General features: G+C 34.8%; 1 protein-coding gene across 1 annotated transcript; it reads right to left on the bottom strand.

Annotated features, from left to right (window-relative positions):
• Nucleotides 1-21637: 21637 nt before the first annotated feature.
• Nucleotides 21638-22468, bottom strand: LOC141633795 (serine/threonine-protein kinase RUNKEL). The gene is made up of 2 exons (XM_074446200.1): nucleotides 22416-22468; nucleotides 21638-22309 (listed from the first exon to the last, which is right to left on the bottom strand). The coding sequence occupies exon 2, from the start codon at nucleotides 22274-22276 to the stop codon at nucleotides 21653-21655; it is 624 nt and encodes a 207-aa protein (XP_074302301.1). The 5' UTR covers nucleotides 22277-22309; nucleotides 22416-22468; the 3' UTR covers nucleotides 21638-21652.
• Between the last annotated feature and the right edge of the window lie 900 nt (nucleotides 22469-23368).

Here is a 23368-nt window from a genome sequence, read left to right on the forward strand (position 1 = left end):
GTGCGCATCCTTCAATGCAGATGACAGGTTAGCATTTGTCTCTATCAGCCTGTCAATCTCTTCTTGGGTCATAGTTGTTGGAGTTACTCTCTTTGGAGGCATTTTGCAAAAATTTTATCCACTAGTGGTAGTCTCCAAAAAAATAACGTCTTCCTTTTGTGAAACACACCCTGGGATAGCCAGTGCATAATAATTCCTAAAGAGAGAATGTATTAAAGCCTCATTCCAGTTACCATCAGCCATTTGAAGATTCTTGATTTGGAATTGTATCAGATGTCCGTAATTCATAGACAAAATACTTTCCTTAGCCTCCGAAAAATCTTCACCAACCCAGTTTGTATTCTAGACATTCAAATCCGATGCAATGCCATGTTTCCACCCAATATTACCCTTAACAATGTGAAAGCCATGCATGATACTTCGTGCACCCCCGACTTTGAATAGTGAAAAACCATTCCTCCCAAAAAGTTTTTGCCTGAAAACAGAACAAAAGAGGGACTCCTGCATTGAAATTAATTTCCATGCATGCTTGGCCAACAACGCATGATTAAGACACTCGTTGTTACGAATACCAAGCCCTCCTTCGTTCTTTGGAAGACTAAGGAAACTCCTAGAACACCAGTTGACAGTCTTATCCAATCTACATCTCGCCCACCAAAATTGTGACAAGAGAGAGTTAATCTTATTTGCCACACTTTTCAGTATTTTAAACACTAATAGAAAGTAATTAGAAAGGTTTGATAAGACAAAGGATATTAAGGTTAATCTTCTAGCGGGTGAGAGAAACACCCATTCCATGAGGAGATACGCTTAGTAACATTTTCAACCAACTCACGAAACAGCTCTTTTTTTAGGACTGAAACTCCGTTGGTAACCCCAAATACTTCCCAATCAATCAATATCAATATATCTATCTATTATATTATTAAGAGTTTTTTAATAACTACTATCTTTGTACTACACTGTTTTAAGAACTACTACCCAAATAATTTTTGTTTAAAACCTACTACCAACAAGTTTGATTTTTTTTAAAAACAATACCAAATCTCATCTAAATCCAATAAAACACAATCTCACCATTTATTTTTGAATTTCCATCATAAGTAGTAAATTTTATCACTTTAACCAGTTACTTTGATGAAGTTTAAGCAACTTTTTTACCTTAGATAGGTGAATTAGATGAAACTAGGTTAAAGTGATTTTGCCCCAAAATGATTGGCAAATGGTAGTGTTGGTAGTGTTAAAGGGATAAAATGTACAACTTAAGATGAAAAGTTAAAAATAAATGGCCGAGATTGTGTTTTACTGAGGTTTGGATGAGACTTGGTAGTGTTTTTAAAAAATTCAAACTTACTGGGAGTAGTTTTTAAACGAAAATTATTTTGGTAGTAGTTCTTAAAACAGTGTAGTACAAAGGTAGTAGTTATCAAAAAATCCTACTATTAAAGGAAGCTTTTTTCGAGTGATTTCAGAGAGTCCAATTTTTGCGAAACGCTTTCAAGACTCCAAACTTTGTTAACTACGTCGATCTTGTAACACCCCCTCATACCAAGGTACCTTACCAAGGACTACCCTAGCATGAAAGGCTGTTACCATCTCGGTTGCCCCGAGGTAAGTATATATCAAAAGCAACAATCCAAAAACACATTTATTAAAGTATAAAGAGTTAGCGATTACATGTTTACAACACCAAACCAAAGTAAAAGTATAAAGGCTCAATACAACTGAAATCACAGACAGCTAAACTCGTAACAGCAGAAGCTAGACTCGAAGTGATGACTCCCCATGACTGTCCCAAAGCTAAACATCTGCATTACCTGTCATAATCTGCTCACCATCCTCGAATGGCTCACCGCAGGTTTTACAAAACAACAACACTGGGTCAGTACCGTTCAATCAATATAAGACAACAAACAATGCAACCGGTTGATCATCCTCCATCCCCGATCTCCCGATCTCACACAGTAACCAACTATATACCGAAGTGTGTAGCCCTGCCAGATTACCCATCGCAACAGGTAATCCTCGCCGCCAGTGGGTGATCGCAGCCCATCCCCACCTAGTCCAGCTCATCAACGAGCGACTAACAATCCCTGTCCCTTAATGTGCACATCCCCTCCCGTGACGGGTTCCACGGAGGGCGAACTAGGGTGTGAATCCACTCTCGCAAGTGACTCCACCACAATCACACACACACACACACACACAGCATCACAGCTGTCACAACACCATAACCGTCACAACACAACCACACCAACACCGTCACCACAACACCCATCCTCCGATGATCAGCAGATAACAACAATTATGAACATATACAATCTCAATCAATTAACAGTACTGAGTAGGAGAAACCCTACCTTTTCACAATCCGCTATGCTGCAATCAATCATATAGTTGCACAACAATTACCACATCGTCACCTACAACAATTATAATCCACAATCAACACACATATGATGAACAAACCCTAAACCCCCAAATCACAAATTAGAGCAAAACCCTAAAAGACAACCTATTAGCAGATTACAACGAACTAGAGACTTACCCATTAAATTGAGACAAGAGACGGAAGTGTAGACTTGCGACCGATCAATTAGCCTTGAGAATGGTGAGGGTGATTAGAGAGAAGTGAGCGTCGTTTAGTTTTGGTAAAATGATTCAGAAACCGTAAAAGTATAATTTATAATAATCTCTAATCACCTTAACCAAATCGCGGAATTAAACCTGTCAAACCGGATACTCGGTCGAGTACCCTCTACTCGGTCGAGTATTACCCATACTCGGCCGAGTATTCCTGGGCAGAAGCCAAACAGAATACCCAACACACTTTACTCGACCGATTAGGCCATACTCGGTCGAGTACCAGCCTATAAAATCCGTAGTATTACAGATCTAGAAATAAATAAAGATAATATATACTAATATAATTTCCCAAAGATAAATAAAACATCAAGTAAATTCAAATTAAACTAAAAGATCGAGTTTTTGAGAATATTAAATGTGAAAATAACTCTAAAGATACCCATATATATATATATATATATATATATATATATATATATATATATATATATATATATATATATATATATATAATCGGGATCCGTCGAACTAAATTATAGTGCGAACTGTACGAACTCAATAAGAACCCTTAGATAAGTCACATGAATGGCCAGGATTGAATCTCAAGTCAACCCTAAATATACTAAATACGAGTATCACCCTTCATCCAATCTCTCTTAGACCCTCGACGACACTTACTTCCCTCAACACTCTCTCACAGCCTATCACATCTCCAGCTACCACCTAACGCCGGCGTCGACGACGCCGGCATCGACGACCTCGGCGGCGATCATCTTTATTCTATTTTCTCTTCTCTCCTTGCGGTCATCTTCCTTCTTCCAGCCATTTCCTTGGCGTATCGTCTCCACCGTCGCCGACCTACATGCCACACCACCATAATTAGCGCATTTTCAGTTATTAGGAATTCAATTTGATTCGAAATCTTCCAAAAATGTATTAAGAGTGATTAGTTTATTGAAATTTTTCTTTGTTTTTCTTAGATCTATGATTTGAATCACTCAATTTTTATAAACAAAAATCAAATTTATGCTAGTTATTGAGGCGCGTTCAACCGGGCTATGGTGGTTTGATGGTGCGAGATTAATAAAAAATGGAGTTGCAGGTGGTGGGTTTGTTTGATGATTGTCAGATCTTGGGTTAGTGCTGGTCAATATATGTATCTGAAAGTATTAATATACGCATATTAATATACGCATTTGGTTTGATGTATCTGAAAGTATTAATTTACGTATCTGGTGGTGGTGCGGTCATTTGAAGATGAAAATGTTGTCAAAGGAAGGAACTTAAGAAGGAGTTCTAGACGTTCACTTGTGGAAGCAAAAGATTTTGAATTTGGAGTTTGAAAATGTTGATGATGGGGAGAAATTGCCAACTAAAGAAGCTAATTTGGAGTTGAATTTGGGAAGCCGACGGTCTAAAATGAAGCAGGACGATGTAGAGGTGATATCACTGTTGTCTCATTATCGTGGTGATGATAGCGATAATGTTAACAAGCCTTTTAAAGGAAGGAAACCGAAGAGGAGTTTGACATCCTGTGGTTGAATAAAGAAGAAGAATGGTGTTGGTGGAGCATCAGGTTGAGAAATGGTTGTCGGTGTTGCTGGTGGTGCGATCATTGTGGTGGTGGTCGCACGACAGTGGTAGTGGTGGTGCGCGGTTGATGGATGTATAGTTGCGTCGTGGTGGTGGTGGTGGTAGGCGGTGGTTAGAATTTGGCTGGGCTTTGTATGGTGGATGTATAGTTGCGTTGTGGTCAACTTTGTCGTTGCCGGAGTTGTCCCCGACAGTAGTCTGAGTGGTGTGATGGTGTTGGGTGAGGTGGTGTAACGGTATTGGGTGAGGTGGCGTGATGGTGAGTTGACGTGATGGTGTTGTTATTGGTGGTAGTGGTTGTGGCGGTGGTGGTGATGGCAGAGGCAGGGTGGTGGTTGTGGCGGTGGAGTTAGCGGGGAGGGTAGTAGTGATAGTGTTTGGGGTGGATACGTGTATGAATACTACTAGATACGTATATGAATACTACTGGATACACATACAATATGCATATCTGGAAGTATTGACATGTGTATCTGGCAGTACTGATATGCGTATCTGAGATTATTGACATGTGTATCTGGCAGTACTGATATGCGTATCCGCAAATAATATAAAATGTATCTCGGAATTAGTCTTAAAACTCCCAAAAAATTTAGTATTTAAAAAGTGTAAAAGTGCATCTAGAATTTTAGGGTGGAAAAAGTGTATCTACCTATGTTATAAAATGTATTTGAATTAAGGAGTGTATCTAGTAAAGTAACAAAATGTATCTGGAAAAAAAAAAGTCAAAAGAGCTAGTTCGTACGGTTCGCACCGTAACTCAGTTCGTACCCTAACCCGCCCCTTATATATATATATATAGGCAAGATCCGGTGAGTCCACCTATATATTTGAGTACATGAGTCCATAAAACAATATCACGCACTATACAAAACAATATCACGATTTTTTTTTTCGAAAATTTTTTTTTTCAATTTTTTTTTCGAAAAATTATTTTTTGAAAAAAAAAAATTCAAATTTTTTTTTTTCGAAAAAGTTTTTTTTTTTTTGTGTAGGCTGTGATATTGTTTAGTATAACGTGTGATATTGTATTACAAAACAATATCACGATTTTTTTTTTTTAATTTTTTTTTCAGCTGTGATATTGTTTAGTATAACGTGTGATACTATAAGTTGTGATATTGTGTAGCATAACGGGTGATATTATATTACAAAACAACTAGTTTTAAACCCGTGCAAAATTACACGGGTATGTATTCGGACCGGTATTAATGTTTTTGGATGTTTTTTTTTTTTTTTTTTGCATTTCTATTTGTAATTATCTAGTTAGTCTAAATCAGCGATCTACATAATTAATGTTTACACTTGTTTCAAATACGTGTTCACATGCAATGGTTTAAGAGGAAATAACGTAATATACTATTGTAAATAAAATTTGCATACATAAAAAAACTTTACATCCCGAAAAAAGAAATATAATTTAATAATCAACTTTAACATAGGCAAATTATTCTAAAAATTGAAAATTTTCATGATAGTGGTTCTCGGGGATTTGACATTGATTGTTACGTATTTTCCGTAATCACCAAGTTTCTTAGAGGTATGAACACTTATATTCGTCAAGCATAAAGGCAAAGACGAATTATTTCATTAATTTATGTAAAATATTCACATTATTTGTTATTCAATCCCGTAAGTAAATGTAATTTATTCACGTAATTATGTAATTTTATTAGTAACTATGTAATTCAGTCCGATTATATGTAATTACGTTCATTTATTCCGATTTGTAATTCATTCCGTTTATATGCAATTTCTTTTACTTCTGCCGATTATCTATTTATTTCATTAACTATGTAATTCGGTCCGATTATATGTAATTACTTTCATTTATTCCGATTTGTAATTCATTCCGTTTATAAGCAACTTCTTTTACTTCTGCCGATTATCTATTTATTTCATTAAATATGTAATTCGGTCCGATTATATGTAATTATTTTCATTTATTTCGATTTTTAATTCATTCCGCTTATATGCAATTACTTTTACTTCTGCCGATTATCTATTTATTTCATAAAATATTTTCTATGACATAATTATTAGAGAATATTATATTGAAGATATTATTATTAGGAAAATATATTATCATGAGATAATATATTGTAGGTAGGATATTATTATTAGAGAATATCGTTACGAATATTCTTCGAGTATTACCCAAGATAATTTCCTATATAATGTAATCAGTTTATCAATAATAATCAAGTCATTCAATTATACTCTTCCTTCCATTATTAACAATAATTTGTCGCATGTTTGTCAGAGACGATTTAAAGAAATAAACTCTTTCCATGTAAACGGGACCTAACATTACTTGAATTTCCAAAAAAAAAATGAGTGAATGACGTGGCGCATCCTGTGTTGAGCATTGTCTTTTGCATTAATATAGATAAGATATCACGATTTTTTTTTTGGAGTATAAGCTGTGATATTATTTAATATAACGTGTAATATTGTATCATTGACTCACGGACTCAAAAAGATAGGGTGGACTCATGTGATCCTAATTATATATATATATATATATATATATATATATATATATATATATATATATATATATATATATATATATATATATATATATATATATATATATATATATATATATATATATAACACCCTTTCCTAACCCACCATTCGATTTCGAGTTTTCCTATTATTTCACGTAATGTATTTTTTATTTGCTAATAATATTACACATTAATTGATTGATTCATGTTATTTTTGTACGTGAGTTTAGGGAATTAGGGCCATGTGTTTGTTGTCTTCATTGTATTTGCATTGTTAATTATTTCTAATACAATTGATAGTTTAAGAGCGTAATTTTTTTTGCTTCTATACATGTGGAACTATTTTTGTAGTTTGTCAAAAAAGTGTAATATTTTCTTTTTATTTTGATTTTCAGGTTACTTTTGTAGGCGGTATGACTATTACAAAAATAAAGAACAGTAAATCTTACGGAATATAGGAGATATTTTGTCGTGGCGTGACGAGAATCACTGCCCTAAAGTTGAATTTGCCCCGCTCGATACACACGGCCTCTTGGCAACCAACCCCTAGGGTTACACAACCTCCGAGTCTAAGGTGTACGACAAAGACTTAGAATGAGGACTACTTGCAGAACGTTGCCAAATATCAACTTTATACAAGAGAAATATTTAGAGAGGAATAGAAGAGAGAATAATTGTTGTGTGTAGAAAATGTCATAAACATGGAGTATTTATAGGAGTAAAAGGAAGAATTTAGATTTGTATCTATGATTGTCTTGTAAATTGGTTTTAGAAGATTGCATAATCAGTATAGGAAATCTACAAAAGTCAATCTAGAAGACTAAACTTTCAGTTTAGAAAACATATATAGAGAATAAGTGATCTTACTTCCAAAAAGAGTCCCTTTACTACTACACATCTAGTAGTGAAACACAAATGATCACTTATAAACTATAATACTCCAACTTATTCTGTCAATTTGGGATAATAAAAGCTACTTTTGAAGCAACACTTCCAACAATCCTCCACATGATTCAAAAGAAGAAAAAGGAATAGCTGATATAAAGCAACGGAACGTAAGTCTTAAGATGACAATGTTCCTGAGAAATTGAATTGTCACCCAGTGCATACAATTATCTGCTACAGCCGTATCGAGTTGCTCTCAGCATTGGACTCTCCACGGTGGTTTGTAACGGATAACTGCGCACAAACCTCCATTCGAATTTGTGTTCGTCCTCGCGAAATGCCATAAACGTGCCCCTCACATGCCTGGGATCTCGTGAACGCTCTAGAGGTCCTAAAGCCTAAAGACCTCATAGGGGTAGGGCATTTCCCCACACATTCACATAGGCAAGTCCATCAGGTTTGACTGTCACAAACCATCCTTAAACAAGGACTATGGACTAATTAAGAGCTTAGCTCAACCTTCCTTATATGATAGAAATAGCTCAATATATAGAAAGAATACTACATCACTTTTATTAAAATAGAAATGGTAGTAATATTACGACATGAGATCTTCGTGACTTCATTTGACCCATTGAACTTGGTAAACCCAAGTGGGGGAGCCCCGTCACGATTCACTCCCAATAGGCTTTAAACCCATTCCTCGTGGTGCCACCAACACCAACTTATACCATGGCCATTGGTAGGAGGATCTCAATATCCTTTTCACAATTTAAGTACGTACTATCATGATATCACATTGTGTAAGGGATCTCAATATCCACTTACAATTCACAACCTTTGTGAACCCATTGATATTGATCATATTTTCCATAATCTATTTGGTCAATAGTCAGTTTATTGTAACTTCTTACCGGTGCATGACCATCAATGGAGCCCATAACTCCCCACAGAAGAATATATGCTAGTATATCAGTGAACCTTTCAACTTCTTGTCCTGCCAATACTAGCATAATAACTTCACATCTTATTGCATATTAACAACACAATTTGTATAGTTAGCATACATGATATAGCCCTATGAAAAAATTGTATCTAAACGTCAAATGAATTTCATCATTATTTGACGTTCAATCAAATTTCAAACTTATTCCCAAAGATACAACTGTTTTTCATTGATTAACTTACCAAAAAACAGGGTGTTCATCACCTATAACAACAATATAAGCTATATCTTATCTCTTATAACGCATACAAACATCTATATATGAATGTCACAACCTTTCCACCAATTTCATTTTGTCATGTATAAACTCAAGTATACGTCTTCAAGTAGCTCATATTAGTGTTCCAATTATAACCAACTTCCGTTAAAGAAACATCGCAAAATCAAAACCAAACAAATATAGATTATGCGTCTTTTACCTTTTCTTGGTTTACTATAAGCATTTAAACCAAATAAAAAGTAATTACTTGAACACATGTATTACCAACCATTCATAAATTTCGTAATTGGAGAAACAAGTTTATACAACCCCAATATCAGAGTATTCACAATATATCAACCAATCCCATGTAATTGTCATTACAACCACTTCCATCACTGAAACTCAATTATTTTCCGACAAAGTTAAGGGTAGTCTTACCTTCACTAGACTCCCCCACAATCCACAACTTACTCAAAGCATTGACTAAGCAGACACCATTGACAAAATTTTAGGCTTCAAGGCTAACATTCAAGATGACATAAGATGATGAACAAAAATTACCCTTTCTCAAACATGTCACTAATGGATACATCCTTCACAACTTAGAGAGGAGACACAACTTTTCAAAGTTTACTCAAAAAATAAGTTGAACACTTGTCTACTTTCCCCTACATGTTGTCATATTATATACAAGTGACAACATAACAATCAAAAAGTCACGAATATATTGATCCGATCAATCATATAAGCACATTAAACAATATTTTTATATAATTAGTATAATGCATGAACTAATAAATGTCCATTAACAAAAATTCTCACATATGTAAAAAGATATAAATAATTATTCTTACACACCATTAGTAAGAATTTAAGTGTGATATGCATTGATACAACTAGTGATGACATTCACCAATTAACAGTTCACCAAAGATACCATTTAACCCATTAATTTTAGTTATTATGACACTGGTATGTAAAGTGTTGACATATAGATCATACATCTCACAAAAAATTTGTCTACCCATATATTAAAGCACATTCTTTTAATATAACTTAAATAACTAAAATTATAAATCACACAAATCACGGAAATCTTTCAAAAGAAAATAAAGGCAACGAAGCACTTACATGCTCACATTACCAATCGTATGAACTATGGAATGAATCAAATATCCATTGACCAAGATGTCAAAATATTCACAAAAATCTAGAAATTATTGATGTATTAGAGACCGTTACACATTTTGGTAAATCACATACTCACTTTATTCGATCAGCCATATAAAACGCAAAAATTTGTTTCATACCGAAAAAAAAAACAACTCAAGTTTGTCTCATATATCTATTCATATCTCAAACAACCAAACCACGCCTTATAACACTAAACATATGGTTGTTTTAATCGATCTATACGACTCATACTGCCCAAAGAAAACAAGATATTACCATCAATAGTTATTCAGTTCAGCCAAAAAATTCCTTCTCAAGGTCTAAACCTTATTCGGTCGGAAACTGCTGTCATGACTACAAGCTGAAACATACTAAATGCATCAATTTCAAAGGCTCGACAACTTCTCCAATTGACCTAGGCGGTAACAAAATGATCGAAACACTTCCACGGAATTAATGACTAAAACACCAAAAATAGTGAATCCCACGGATGTGTTTGTAGAATAACTCATAATTATGCTAATTAACCAAACATGGATCAAAATCCTTCCAAATTCTGATAAAATAATAAAAAATAAAAAAATATATAAAGTAACCCATTATCTCCAAAGAAGACAATCAGTTTTCAACAGAAAATCCATGCTTGTTTAACAAAAAAAAGGCAATCGAAGTCCAATAAAACCACGAGAACTACATCATTTGGCAAAATGGGCAAACACAAACTCATGAAAACACTAAAAAACATCAAAATGGGCACTCAAAAAACAAATCAAATTAACAGAATCTGAAAAAATGAGATAGATGGAAAGGACATGATGTTTTACTAGCCAATAAGACAACTTAAGGACAATTTGAGAAACAACAAGCCAAAGACCACCATAACCGAAGAAACATCTCAAAGTACCAATAGAAAGAACAGCTCAAAGCACCAATAGAAAGAACAGCCCAAGGTGGGAACTTGTTGCAGGCAATACCAGGTAAAATATCAATATCGCCGAAATTATTAGCAACACCAAGTATGGAATTTGTTGCTGATTAAAACCAAGTATAGATTTCAAGGTGTAAACGGTAAAGAACAATAATGATTCATGGTATGGGCAGGAAAGCAAAAAAACAAGACCGTAATATATCCAAAAGTAAGAGTAAAATTCGAATTTTGGTGACGGATAAGCAGAAACCGACATAGCCATATCGCCTTAGTAAAAATTTAACGAGTAAGAAATTTTTTTAATTTCAACTTTAGACTGTAGACGGTATACACACGGCCTCTTGGTAACCAACCCCAGGGTTACGCGACGTCCGAGTCTAAGGTGTACGACAAAGACTCAGAATGAGGACTACTTGTAGAACGTTGCCAAATATCAGCTTTATACAAGAGAAATATTTAGAGAGGAATAGAAGAGAGAATAATTGTTGTGGGTATAAAATGGCATAAACATGGAGTATTTATAGGAGTAAAAGGAAGAATTTAGATTTATATCTATGATTGTCTTGTAAATTGGTTTTAGAACATTGCATAATCAGTATAGAAAATCCACAAAAGTCAGTCGAGAAGACTAAACTTTCAGTTTAGAAAATGCAACAATCAGTTTCGGAAATTGTGCAAAACATATATAGAGAATAAGTGATCTTACTTCCAAACAGAGTCCCTTTACTACTACACATCTGTAGTGAAACACAAATCATCACTTATAAACTATAATACTCCAACTTATTCTGTCAATGTGGGATAATAAAAGTTTCTTTTGAAGCAACACTTCCAACAACTTTCACGCATATTCTCCATCTTACCGTCTATAAAGGTATGTAATTAAAACTTTTGATTTTTGTTTTGATATTTCCCGATTATTTTAAAGCATAATCGCTAATTATGATCACATATTTGAAATTATTAAATGAGAAACAAAATTTATTATTGAAGGTACGTCTTCTATTACCTACAACGTTTTAAAATTTTGTTATCTCAAAATAAATTTATAAATTATTTAAGCTAATGAGATCCAATAGGTCTCCCATAAAATTATGATCATGACAATTTAAAAAAGTAATTTTGTGGCGGTTTAACTTAAAAAGTTGCTATAAAATAATGACATGACAATTTAAACCCAAATACGTTTTTAAGGTGGTTTTACATAATTTTATCGTAAAACGAGATATTTTAATAATTTTAATTGAGTTGTATTTAGATCCGTTGAAAAATTATTTTAGCATAAAACTGTCTTACACAAGAATAACTCTAATTTAGTTCTGCATACTTCAACTTATTAATATTATGTTTATTATATATTCAATTATGCGCCTCATTAGTTCTGCATACTTCAACTTTCTGTACAAGTACGGGTAACATATGTATACAGTATATATACTTCAATTCTTAGTTACCATTTTTGTTGATTTCTATTTACTTTGTTTCAGCATTTTGTTTTTTTGTTCTAGCTATTTGCAGGACGTATGTATTTCAATCTTATAAAAGTGTATTTGGTTTATTTATTTTGGTACAAAAGTGTATTTGGACGACATCAAAGCATATTGATTTGATGAGGAGACTGGGTTGGTTGACTTTAGATTGAGTATTGTTTTTTTTATATTAAATTATTAATATCAATCGCTCTTTATATTTTTTCATGCACAATTGCTCTAAACTTGTGGTGTTAGTTTTTGTTTAATTTTTGTGAAATTGGAATGCAATAGAAGTATGGGTAAATTAATATGGCAAGTTGTTTACTTTTGACTAAAATACCCCTTACAAAGAATAAAAAAAAAATAACTAAATGAATGAGCCTGATGGAGCACAATATTAAGCAGTAGAGATCACTTGTTTCACTTTTATATCTCATCTTATGTCTCATCCTCTTAAGATCTTGACACATCAAACTTGAAATAATAAAAATGGTAATATTATATCTTAAAGTGCTAATGTGTCATTAGGAGAAGTAATGAAACACACGATGGGACATAAAATGGGATAGAAGATCTGCTCTGAATAATATTAAGACACAATAAGATGTCTTAAGAATCTAAATGGGTTTTGAAAAAGAAAAACTAACGACAAAACGAGTAGTACATATAAAATTCAATATAAAATCCCATTTACAACATCTAACCCTTACTTAAGATCCCCCTAAACCCTAGGGAGGACTACTCACTCATGTTAACAAGAGACATGTAAACAATTGAAGAGAGAAACACAGACATAACTATAAACATTATGCTAATTCAAACAACAATTAAAGATGGAAATAGAAATGTACACAATTGAAAACTAAAGTGAACAAGGAAAGAAATTATACCAACACTTAAGAAAGATGGAACCTTTAGATTAATAATGGAAGAATTTCTTCAAAATCTTCACTTACAAACCCAAGTAACAAAGGTAAACAATTGAACTAAACTAGATCTAAACTAAATTTTGGAGTAATTAAGGAATGATTAAGGAAAGATTGAAACTTGATTATGAAAACTTAGCATAAAAATAGGAAATTTTTGAGATCTAGGGTATTGTGTCCTGAAATGAATTAGGGAGGGGGTATTTATAGTTTACACAAAAGTTAGGTCAAAAATTACAAAGGAGTTGAAAATGCGGAGAAAGGGTCCCAGCTGGTGGACCAGCCGTCAGTGACCTGCCCGGCTGAGAGTCTTCTTAAGTTGAATCACCAAAAATGAGTCATCAGATGTGCCCAGCCGGTGCCCAGTCGGTGCTCTACCCGGCCATGAGTCTTCTGTATATTTTCTTCAAAAAATCAACTTCTCATATATCATCAGGTACCCCCAGCTGGTTGCCGGTTGCCGGTGCCCTACCTGGCTGGGAACCTTAAGATTTTTTTCCTCTCTTTTTTTCCCTTGGCTTATTGGGGTGGGTGCCCAACCGGCTGAGACACTCTTCTCAGCTTTCTCTTCTCTTCTTTCCTATGCTTTCTTCAAACCAGCCTCACTTGCTCCCATTTCTTTATTTCCTTCTCAAATCCTATAACATGAGACACAAATTCATAGAACGAAAAATTGGGACACAAAATGCAAGCAATAGTTATATAAACTGTCTCAAAACGGATCAAAACGCATAGAAAAGAGGGGGAGAAACGTGAATAAATAACTACATATCAAAATTCCCCACACTTAGGTCTTACTCGTCCTCGAGTAAGTTAGCGAAATTTTTTACCCTTATTACCCCTCTACCTAACTACACTAATAATATCCAAATCGGGTTTAGCTTCACCCGGAGCTCTTTCAACTCGCAATTTGAGACTTCATGAGGGGAAGCGCCCTATTGCAAGGCAAGTAAGGTCTTGCTACAAAATTTTGATTCAAAATGGCACTAAATTACCAAGTAATGCATGGAAATGAATCAAACAAAATACGCACACTTGCCTCATTCAAGCAAGATTTCAAAAACCAAACAAAGAGAGTCTTTAGTAGAAGATGTCGTCTCAAGGTCTTACCAAGGTGTCGCTCCCCTAGCTCTAGCTCAAGTAGACAACATTGACAACACGGAATGCCTAAGAAACAAATTCTAGGTGGGGAAAGGGGAAGTACGTCGCTATAATCCCAAGATTGAAATGACACACACAAGATTCGACTCCATATCAAGCCTTTGACTGGAGGAGACCCAAGTACCGACTCTCACGGGTTTCACTAGTTACTCAATGAAAGAACGGGGTGATTTTTTAGACACAATTAGCCAAAATCACTCTCCTTACTCGACTTGCGAAGCATACCCGCAATCTAATATCGTACTCCATCCAATATCCGCAAGAGAAGTGTTAAAACGATGCACATTCAAGAGAGACAATCGGGTTGACGGGGCTTGGGTTAGGTGAAAAGGGTTTGGTGCAAGCACCGTTTTAGGAAATGTGGGGCCAAAGGTTGAGTAGTCACCACATCTAACCAATCCACTAAACCATACCCAATGCAAAAGAATTCTCCGCAAAATTCGGGAAAGATTGTCATTTCCAAAAATCATTCAATTCTTTTCAAAACAAGTTTCAATTGCAAATTTATCAACCCTTTATTGGACACAAATACAACATTCTTTTCTTTTTGTTTTTCATTTCATTTTTCTCTCTTCTATTTGATTTTCTTTCTTCCGCTTTTAATTACTTGTAACCTTCTTATTCAGACCAAAGGAGCCAAAATTGAAGAACTGTTACATTTATGTGATATCCAAGATTACGCACCCCAAGGAGAATCAATTCCAACCCAAATATACTTCCACAAACGGACTACAACGCGAACTACTCAACAAAGATGAGTTGTTTATGGCATGTAGTTGTTTTGTTGACAAAAGAAAGTCCAAGTCTTAGGCTCAAAATGGGTTAACAAAATGGGAAAATGACTCAAGGGCATAACATAGGCTTATTTGGCTATTGTGAGGTTACTTTATTGAACAAAATCGTCTCAATATGCGCATCAACACTTCTACGGAATCAAGAAACGAGCTCCATACTTATGCGTTTTGACATGACACACCACGTAAAGAGAACTACTCACAATACCTAACAGGACCGGTATTATGGACCGGCCATATGGAGGCTCTATCCTCACATTTGAGTAGTTTTGTCGGTCCTAGGTCGAGTCTCGGGCCTAATACAGTCTCACAAGCTGGTCGCAACTTGGTCGTTAAGCTAGACTTACGGGTTTTTGCAAGCAAGAACCGTAACCATGTGTCATCAAAAGGCACAAGCTATCAAGAGGGTAATGATACGGCCAAAACAATTATCATCTTTGGCGACATATACCCTCCACATTTAAACCCTCTATGCAACTATTTACAAACAAAATGAAACATGTATGATATGCAACTAACACATATGAACAAGCTACGTGAATGCAAGGGTGAACACATATATACATATCTACTCTAAATGCACACAATATTTAGTCCTAACAGCACACCAATAACACACGCATATCCAAAAAGTTCCCCAAGGGAACATCCACATCAAATATCTTGTCCTCCTCCATGCTAATATATACAAAAAGAAAAGGAAGGATAAAGAAGAAAGGATTTAAAGAATTTTACCAAGCGTCTTCTCCGATGCATTGCGTGAATTACCTATCAAAATGGTTATGACAAAGCAATATATACAATATAAACAATGCAATAGTTATGGAATTTTTGAATTTTTTTTGAATTTTTAGGTATTTTTCGAAATTTCTTTCAAATTTACATGTATTATTTACAAATATATACAAAATGGATATTTTCCACCCCACACTTAAAATGGACATCGTCCTCGATGGAACGAAATGTTGGAGTGAGTATCCTCCACAATAGTGCGTTTACATACTAAATCTCGTGCAAGGAATATCAGGGATTTATATTATATATATTTTTCAGCTGGTCAACGTTAATTGGTAATGATTGGCTGACTAGAGTTTGACATTACTGTCGTATGACGGAGGTGATCATCTGATTCCTTTAGGTCACACCTATAGGATGATGCCTAAGTGGATAGACTAATTATTTATATAAGATATAGGATCATTAGTATCTTGTATATATCGACTTTTATTAAGTCAAGTGAATTTATTTTTTATGACAAGTTACGAACTCGGGCCAAGAGGATTTATTATTTAATTATATGATAATTAATTAATAAATATTAATTAGAATTTATTAATTAATTGTTAATTAATTAATTTTATACGGTATATGTATATGTTTTGAGGCGGAAGTAATTAGCTATTTAATTTTACAAGAGGTTGTAAAATTAGCTAATAAAGGTCCATAAGACACATTTTATATTGATAGAATGGTGTAATAATTACTTAATTGTTAAGTGATTATTAGTTGTTAATTTGTATTCTTTAAATGTTAAATAATCAAATTAATATTTAATTATATAAGATAATTAAATATAAGACTTATAAGCATTTGTAGGACAAATGTCGGAAATCAAAATGGACCAATTTTTACTCAAGTGGGCTGTTTTTTTTTTTTTATGGACACTACATGTGTCAAGTTTGTTGACACATAACTCTAGTGTTGTCCCCTTGACTTGCCTATATATATATATATATATATATATATATATATATATATATATATATATATATATATATATATATATATATAGAATCGGGATCCTGTACGAACCAAATTATGGTGTGAACCGTACGAACTGACTTAAAACACCTCAAACATTAATACCTCACGCGTTATATTCAAGCGTGACATTTTTATTTCCTTTATCCCAATTCCCATCTACCCAACCCTTATCCCCTCTCTCTATCTCTCCAACCACCACCACCATCAACCGCCGCCAGTAACCATCGCGTTATCACCTGACGCCGGCAACGACGACCATCGCAGTCCCTCTGGCGACCTCAGCGGCGATCTTCTCCATTCTCTTTTTCTTCCCTCCTTGCTATATCGTAGATCTACTCAAATTGAACACATCTATTTCTTGTGTTTTTCCTTCATTTTTTCAAATTTGGTGAGCTATATCGTAGATCTACTCAAATTGAAGTAAGTTTTCATAAAATCAATCAAATTCACGATATAGTCGGAATATTTAGTGTCATAAAATGTCCTCGTCGGTCGGAAATGACTCCGGTGGTGTACTGGTGTTGGGGGACAGCCAAGATGTTTGCTGGTCGATGATAACGTGGTGGTCGACGATTGACGAATTCGGTTCAGGCGATTTGTTTTCGTCATTTCCTGTAGATCTGGCGATTTGTTTTCGATTTGTTTGTTGATTTGGCTCTTTAATGGCGTATTTGGTGGGGCATCGAAGGTAGAAAGACGATAAGGTAGTTGTGGTGATTGTGGTGTAGTCGCCGGTGTTGATGTGAAGTGCGCAGTGGCTCTCTAATAACCAAATTGCCAAGTGATCTGTTTTTCCAGAAAATCGACGAGATACATTTGGTGACATGGATGAGGAACATCATGAGTTCAGGGGATCCGACAAAAGCATTGGATCCTGCACTGCGAGGGAACGGGTATGAAGAGCAAATGCTACAGGTTTTGAAAATTGCTTTCTTTTGTACTGTTGAGGATCCCAAACAAAGGCCTAACAGTAGGGATGTTAGGTCTATGTTGTCTCAAATAAACCACCAACTTAGTGGGATCTCTGATTTTGTGAATTGTGAACCTCATGTTCACTCAGAATCTTCGTAAATCACAGTGGGTACGACTCGCCTCTGATCCTTTTATGTGCAGGATTCAGATGTTTTGTGGCAGTGGGGTAATATCATTGTTGTAGGTGTTTGCGCTGAGTGTGAGCCTGAATTTTCAGCGTAAACCAAAATTATGTATGTAAACACATAAAAATTACTCAAAATCATGTGTGGGATTGATACATGGATACAGTAGGTATACAAACTAGATACCGTTGTGGGCCGTGTATCTAGAATTGGTGTTTGTGTATCTGAGTAGTGGTGGCTGACACTGTGGTGGTGGTGGTGATAGTGATGGTGGTGGTGGTGGTGGTGGTAGGCTGGCAGTGGTGGTGGCGGCAGCAGTAGTGGTGGTGGCAGCGGTGTCGTTATCAGTGGTAGTAGCGGTGGTAGGGGCAACGGTGATGGTGGTGACAGTGGATACACAAAATACCACCCCAAATACACACCGTATTAATACGGGATACATGTGTATCCGGCAGTATAACCATGTGTATCTTGTAACACCCCGGCCCAAACCGGGTCGGGAGCGGTTACTTATGATAGCTCACCAGGCTGTGTACATGGCCCACAGATCAACACGGGTCCTTTATAGCGCATTTTGTCATCACTCATGCGCATCCCAGGAACCTTCCCAGGAGGTCACCCATCCTAAGACTACTCCCAGCCAAGCACGCTTAACTGTGGAGTTCTTTTGCATGGATGACCATAAAAGAAAGTGCACTTTGTTGATATGAGTAGTACTTCAAATCCCTTTAAGCACTAGTCATTTAAGCCTATCACTGGACCTCTTCAATTACTGTGGGGTGTTACATATCTGGTATTAATACGATGTGTATACGGAAGTATGAACGTGTGTATCCAGAAGTATTATAATGTGTATCTGGCATTAATGTCATGTGTATCCGCAAAAATTATAAAATGTATCCGCAAAAAATATAAAACGTATCCGAGAGTTAGTGTTAAAACTTGTAACAATTTACACAAAGTGTATCCGCTAATAATATAAAATGTATCGAAAATAGTACAAAATGTATCTAGGAGTTAGTCTTAAACCTTCCAAAAAAATAGTGTTAAAAAAAGTGTAAAAGTGCATCTAGAATTGTAGTGTAGAAAAAGTGTATCTAGATATGTTATAAGATGTATCTGAATGAGAGGTGTATATGGTAAGTAAATAAAGTGTATCTGAAAAAAAAAAAAAAAAAAAAAAAAAAAAAAAAAAAAAAACTGCGTAATTAAGCTAGTTTGTACGGTTCGTACGTTAAGGCGATTCGTACGAACCCGATATATATATATATATATATATATATATATATATATATATATATATATATATATATATATATATATATATATATATATAGGATCCTGTGCGAACCTAAAGTTCGGTACGAACTGTGCGAACTAACTTAAAACCAAAACACACAAACACGCGCTAACATTTTCTCACTGACATTAATTATTCCCAACTATTTTCCCTTAAATTCCCTCTCACCTCAACACCTCTATCTACTGGCAGTGGAGGCCGCCGGCTACCACCAACATCTCGACGGACCTAAGTCGCCGGCGATGCGTCGGCCAATGCGCTAATTGCTGCCCCTCTCTATCTTCGTCGATCCCTAACCATCATCGCCAAATTCGAGAGGGTCAAAGGTGCTTTTGTTGTGGCGGTCCGGTAGATTTAATGGTGGAAAGGGAGGGTGATTAAGATTTGTGAAGGATAAAGCAACGTTGCCATCGTTTGATTAAGGATTTGACATTATCCATGTTGATGAAAATCGATTGATTGGCGCAGATGGGTAATTAGGATTTCTCATTAATGGTGGAAAGGCAGTAGTGATTGCTGTTAGATGTGTGTCGGAGCTGGTCGAAGAAGTGGCCATAGACGTAAACAAGGTGAAAGTGAAAAAAATGGCTACCATTTTGTCTTTGGTACCGGAGTTTTCGCCAGTGAAAGTAGCTCGTCCGGTTGTTCCTCTGTGGCTTCTAGACTCGAGTTGCCGTTCTGAATTGCATATCGTCTTTGGTCACCGGAGCATTCAAGATGAACCATTGGTTAAGGTGGACAATATTAGGTGCTTAAAGCTTGGTTCAAACTATCTTACATCGCTGCCTTACTCAAAATTGTTGTTACAAAATTCTTTTCTGGAGTTTGATCATAGTAATAGTGGTGATTTTTGTGATAATTTTGTCTAATTTTCCTGATAATTATGCTCCTATTATGCTAACTCCTACTTAGAATATTGTGTGGTTTAAAAAGAAACAATATGGTATGTAATTATCGTTGACCACAAATTTGGTCAACATTGTTGACAATGTTCCCAACACAATTTTTGAAGGTTATCATTACCTGAAACTATAAGCTCATTCATCATTTCTGTTCACTATTCTACGATATATAAGTTACATTGAATTGATGAATATAAGTTACATTGAATTGATGAATGATTTAATATAAAAAGTTAAAATTTGGAAGTTAAGTAGAATCGGAAAATGTAAACTAACATTACCTAATCTAAACGAGTGCACCTAACCTAGCAAAGTGAAGGAGTGTATATAACAAGGTAGAAGAGTGTATCTATCATGTCGTGTATCTAGCAAGTTAAATGAGTGTATCTAGCAAGTTAAATGAGTGTATCTAGCATGTCATAGATGTGTATCGAGCAATTTAAAGGAGTGTATTTAGCAAGATAAATGAGTGTATCTAGCAGTCTAAAAGAATGTACCTAGCAAGGTAAGGAAGTGTATCTAACAATCTCAAAAAGTGTATCTAGTAAGATAAATAAGTGTATCTAGCAAGGTAAATGAGTGTATCTAGCCATCTAAAGGAATGTATCTATCAAGATAAGAAAGTGTATCTAGCAATTTTAAAGGGGTGTATCTAGCAATTTAAAGGAATGTATCTAGCAAGCTAAGGAAGTGTATCTAGCAATTTAAAGGGGGTGTATCTAGCAATCTAAAGGAGTGTATTTTGCAAGATAAAAAAGTGTATCTTAAATGAGTGTATCTAGCAATCTAAAAGAATGTACCTAGCAAGGTAAGGAAGTGTATCTAATAAAATAAAGAAGTATATTTAGCTTAGGAAGTTAAAGGAGTGTATCAATCAACTAATTATATGAGTAATGCGATTAAAACTTCAAAATCAATCAACTAATTATACGAGTAACTCATAAAGTCTCATTCATCTTCATGTGCTTTAATGCATTTTCAATTTCTGCATTTTCAAGCTAAAAAACACTTCACAATTCCAATTCCTTTATAATTGAATTTGAAGTACACAGAATATCGTCATAATGAACAAAAAATTCAGAGTTCGTTTAGATACAGGAACTCTCAATTATTTGATAATTAGATTGTTCTGCAGATGAATTTGAGCTAGCTCGAACCAGAAATAACATGCTTAAATTGAAATTAATCGTCAATTGAACCGACACAAATATAACTGCTGAGCATTGAAGAAACAATTAAATGTGCGGAAGAAAACAAGAATTACACCATCTCAATCCACCACTAACTCCGAACAGTAGCGTCGACCATCGAGCCTCCTCCATGGAAGCATCAGCACTTACAACTATTCCATCAACCCAGATCGACAACCAATTCACCCTGACAAAATCGTAACTCGAAATTCACACCTCTAGTACTCGTAGGATTGGCCATCTTGTCACCTGCTGCTCTTGCTGACATCTTTGGTTGGGGTTTGCGACCACTGGCTGAACCCTTCACTGGTGTAACATAGCCTCTAGATGCTGAATTACTATTCTCATCTTGTTTAGGATGTCCTTTAATCTCTTTCTCACGAGACCGTGGAGGAGTCTTACCTTGGAGATTCCTATTGCCATTACTTTCTGAAAGACACGATCTAGACGATATTCCTGTCATATCGTCAAATGCGGGCTGAGGGGGTAAAGTGGCAAGGGTAAATTCAGTTCTCCAAAAGACATGTCCACAAACCTCCGACCACTGTATTCTTTCAGCTGGGTCTTTGACCAACAGAGAATTTACTAAATTGATAAAGGCCATGCTTGGGTTTCCTGGAAGAGGCGGGGTTGGATCTGAGAGAATGGATTTTGCTAGCTGAGTAAATTCTCTTCCCATAAATGGTGGCTTTCCAGCATAACACTCATATAAGACACACCCAAGCGCCCACAAATCAGATGCGTAAGAATGGACACCTCCATCTTGAAAAAGCTCTGGTGCCATATAAAAAGGTGTTCCACGCTTTGATTGCGGTAGCTAAACCAATCAGCCATAAAAAGAACAGAAGTGGAGCTAATTATAAAGAGAGAAGATAGTAACACTTGATGTGTTTAAATTAAGAAAAGAGAACATAGTAACATACCGATGATGAAGGGGTTTTAGCCAAATCACTCAACTTTCTGGCCAATCCAATCACAAAAAACAATACTAAAATCTAATTTTAGTCCAAGTTAATTATCCTAATCTTTTAGGACTCAAAAATTAGTCATCACTCAATTTTTGACAATAATTCAACTTGTTTGATCATTTATGCTCATTTTGACCTTAAAATCATAACCTTTTATGATATAAATCCAAATTAAATTACAATAACTTCAAAATTTGAATTTTCAATTTTCAAACATTCTGGAAAAATTCCTTGACACTCATAATGTCAAAAATCAAGGTTAAAATTTTTGAATTTATTTCTAGAAAATATGGTTGCTATTTATCGGTTTTATCAAATAAAACATCTAATGTATATGAAAATTAATGTAATAAATGTTCCAACTTTATATCTGAAATGTGGGATAATTATGCAATCTAAAATAATTTTCTCATGCCATGTAATTTGTTTTAGCTATTTTTGCTAAAATAGTCACTATTTATGTCATTTTTACACTAAAAATTCATAAATCATGGAAAATGAATCTAGTTTCATCTCAAATTTTACACACAGTGTGTAAAATGTGCATGTGACAACATATTAAAATTTCATGGTCTGCTTCGAAATTTAACTAATTCTAACCATTTTACCTCCATTTATTCCATTTTTATCTCATAAAAATAATAAATCATGCAATATTAATCACAATAATACGAATTTTTATATACAATAATTAAAATATGCATGTGAAGTCATATAAAAATTTCAAGGTGAGAAACTTAGTCTAACTAATTTTAGCATTTTAATTATCATTTTACGTAATAAAATGTAATACAATAACTAAAAATTATTAAAAAGAGCCATAAATTACCATAAATCATCAATATGACCTAAATTCATTTTAGGACCAGAATATATAACATGCAAAAATTTCGTGGCTTTTATCCTCA

Source organism: Silene latifolia, chromosome Y, assembly GCF_048544455.1.
Source record: "Silene latifolia isolate original U9 population chromosome Y, ASM4854445v1, whole genome shotgun sequence".
In the NCBI taxonomy this organism is placed as follows: Eukaryota; Viridiplantae; Streptophyta; class Magnoliopsida; order Caryophyllales; family Caryophyllaceae; genus Silene; species Silene latifolia.

What these genes read in the sequence shown, in the direction of transcription:
- LOC141633795 (XM_074446200.1), bottom strand. Translation starts at nt 22,276, where the DNA reads ATGGCACCAGAGCTTTTTCAAGATGGAGGTGTCCATTCTTACGCATCT.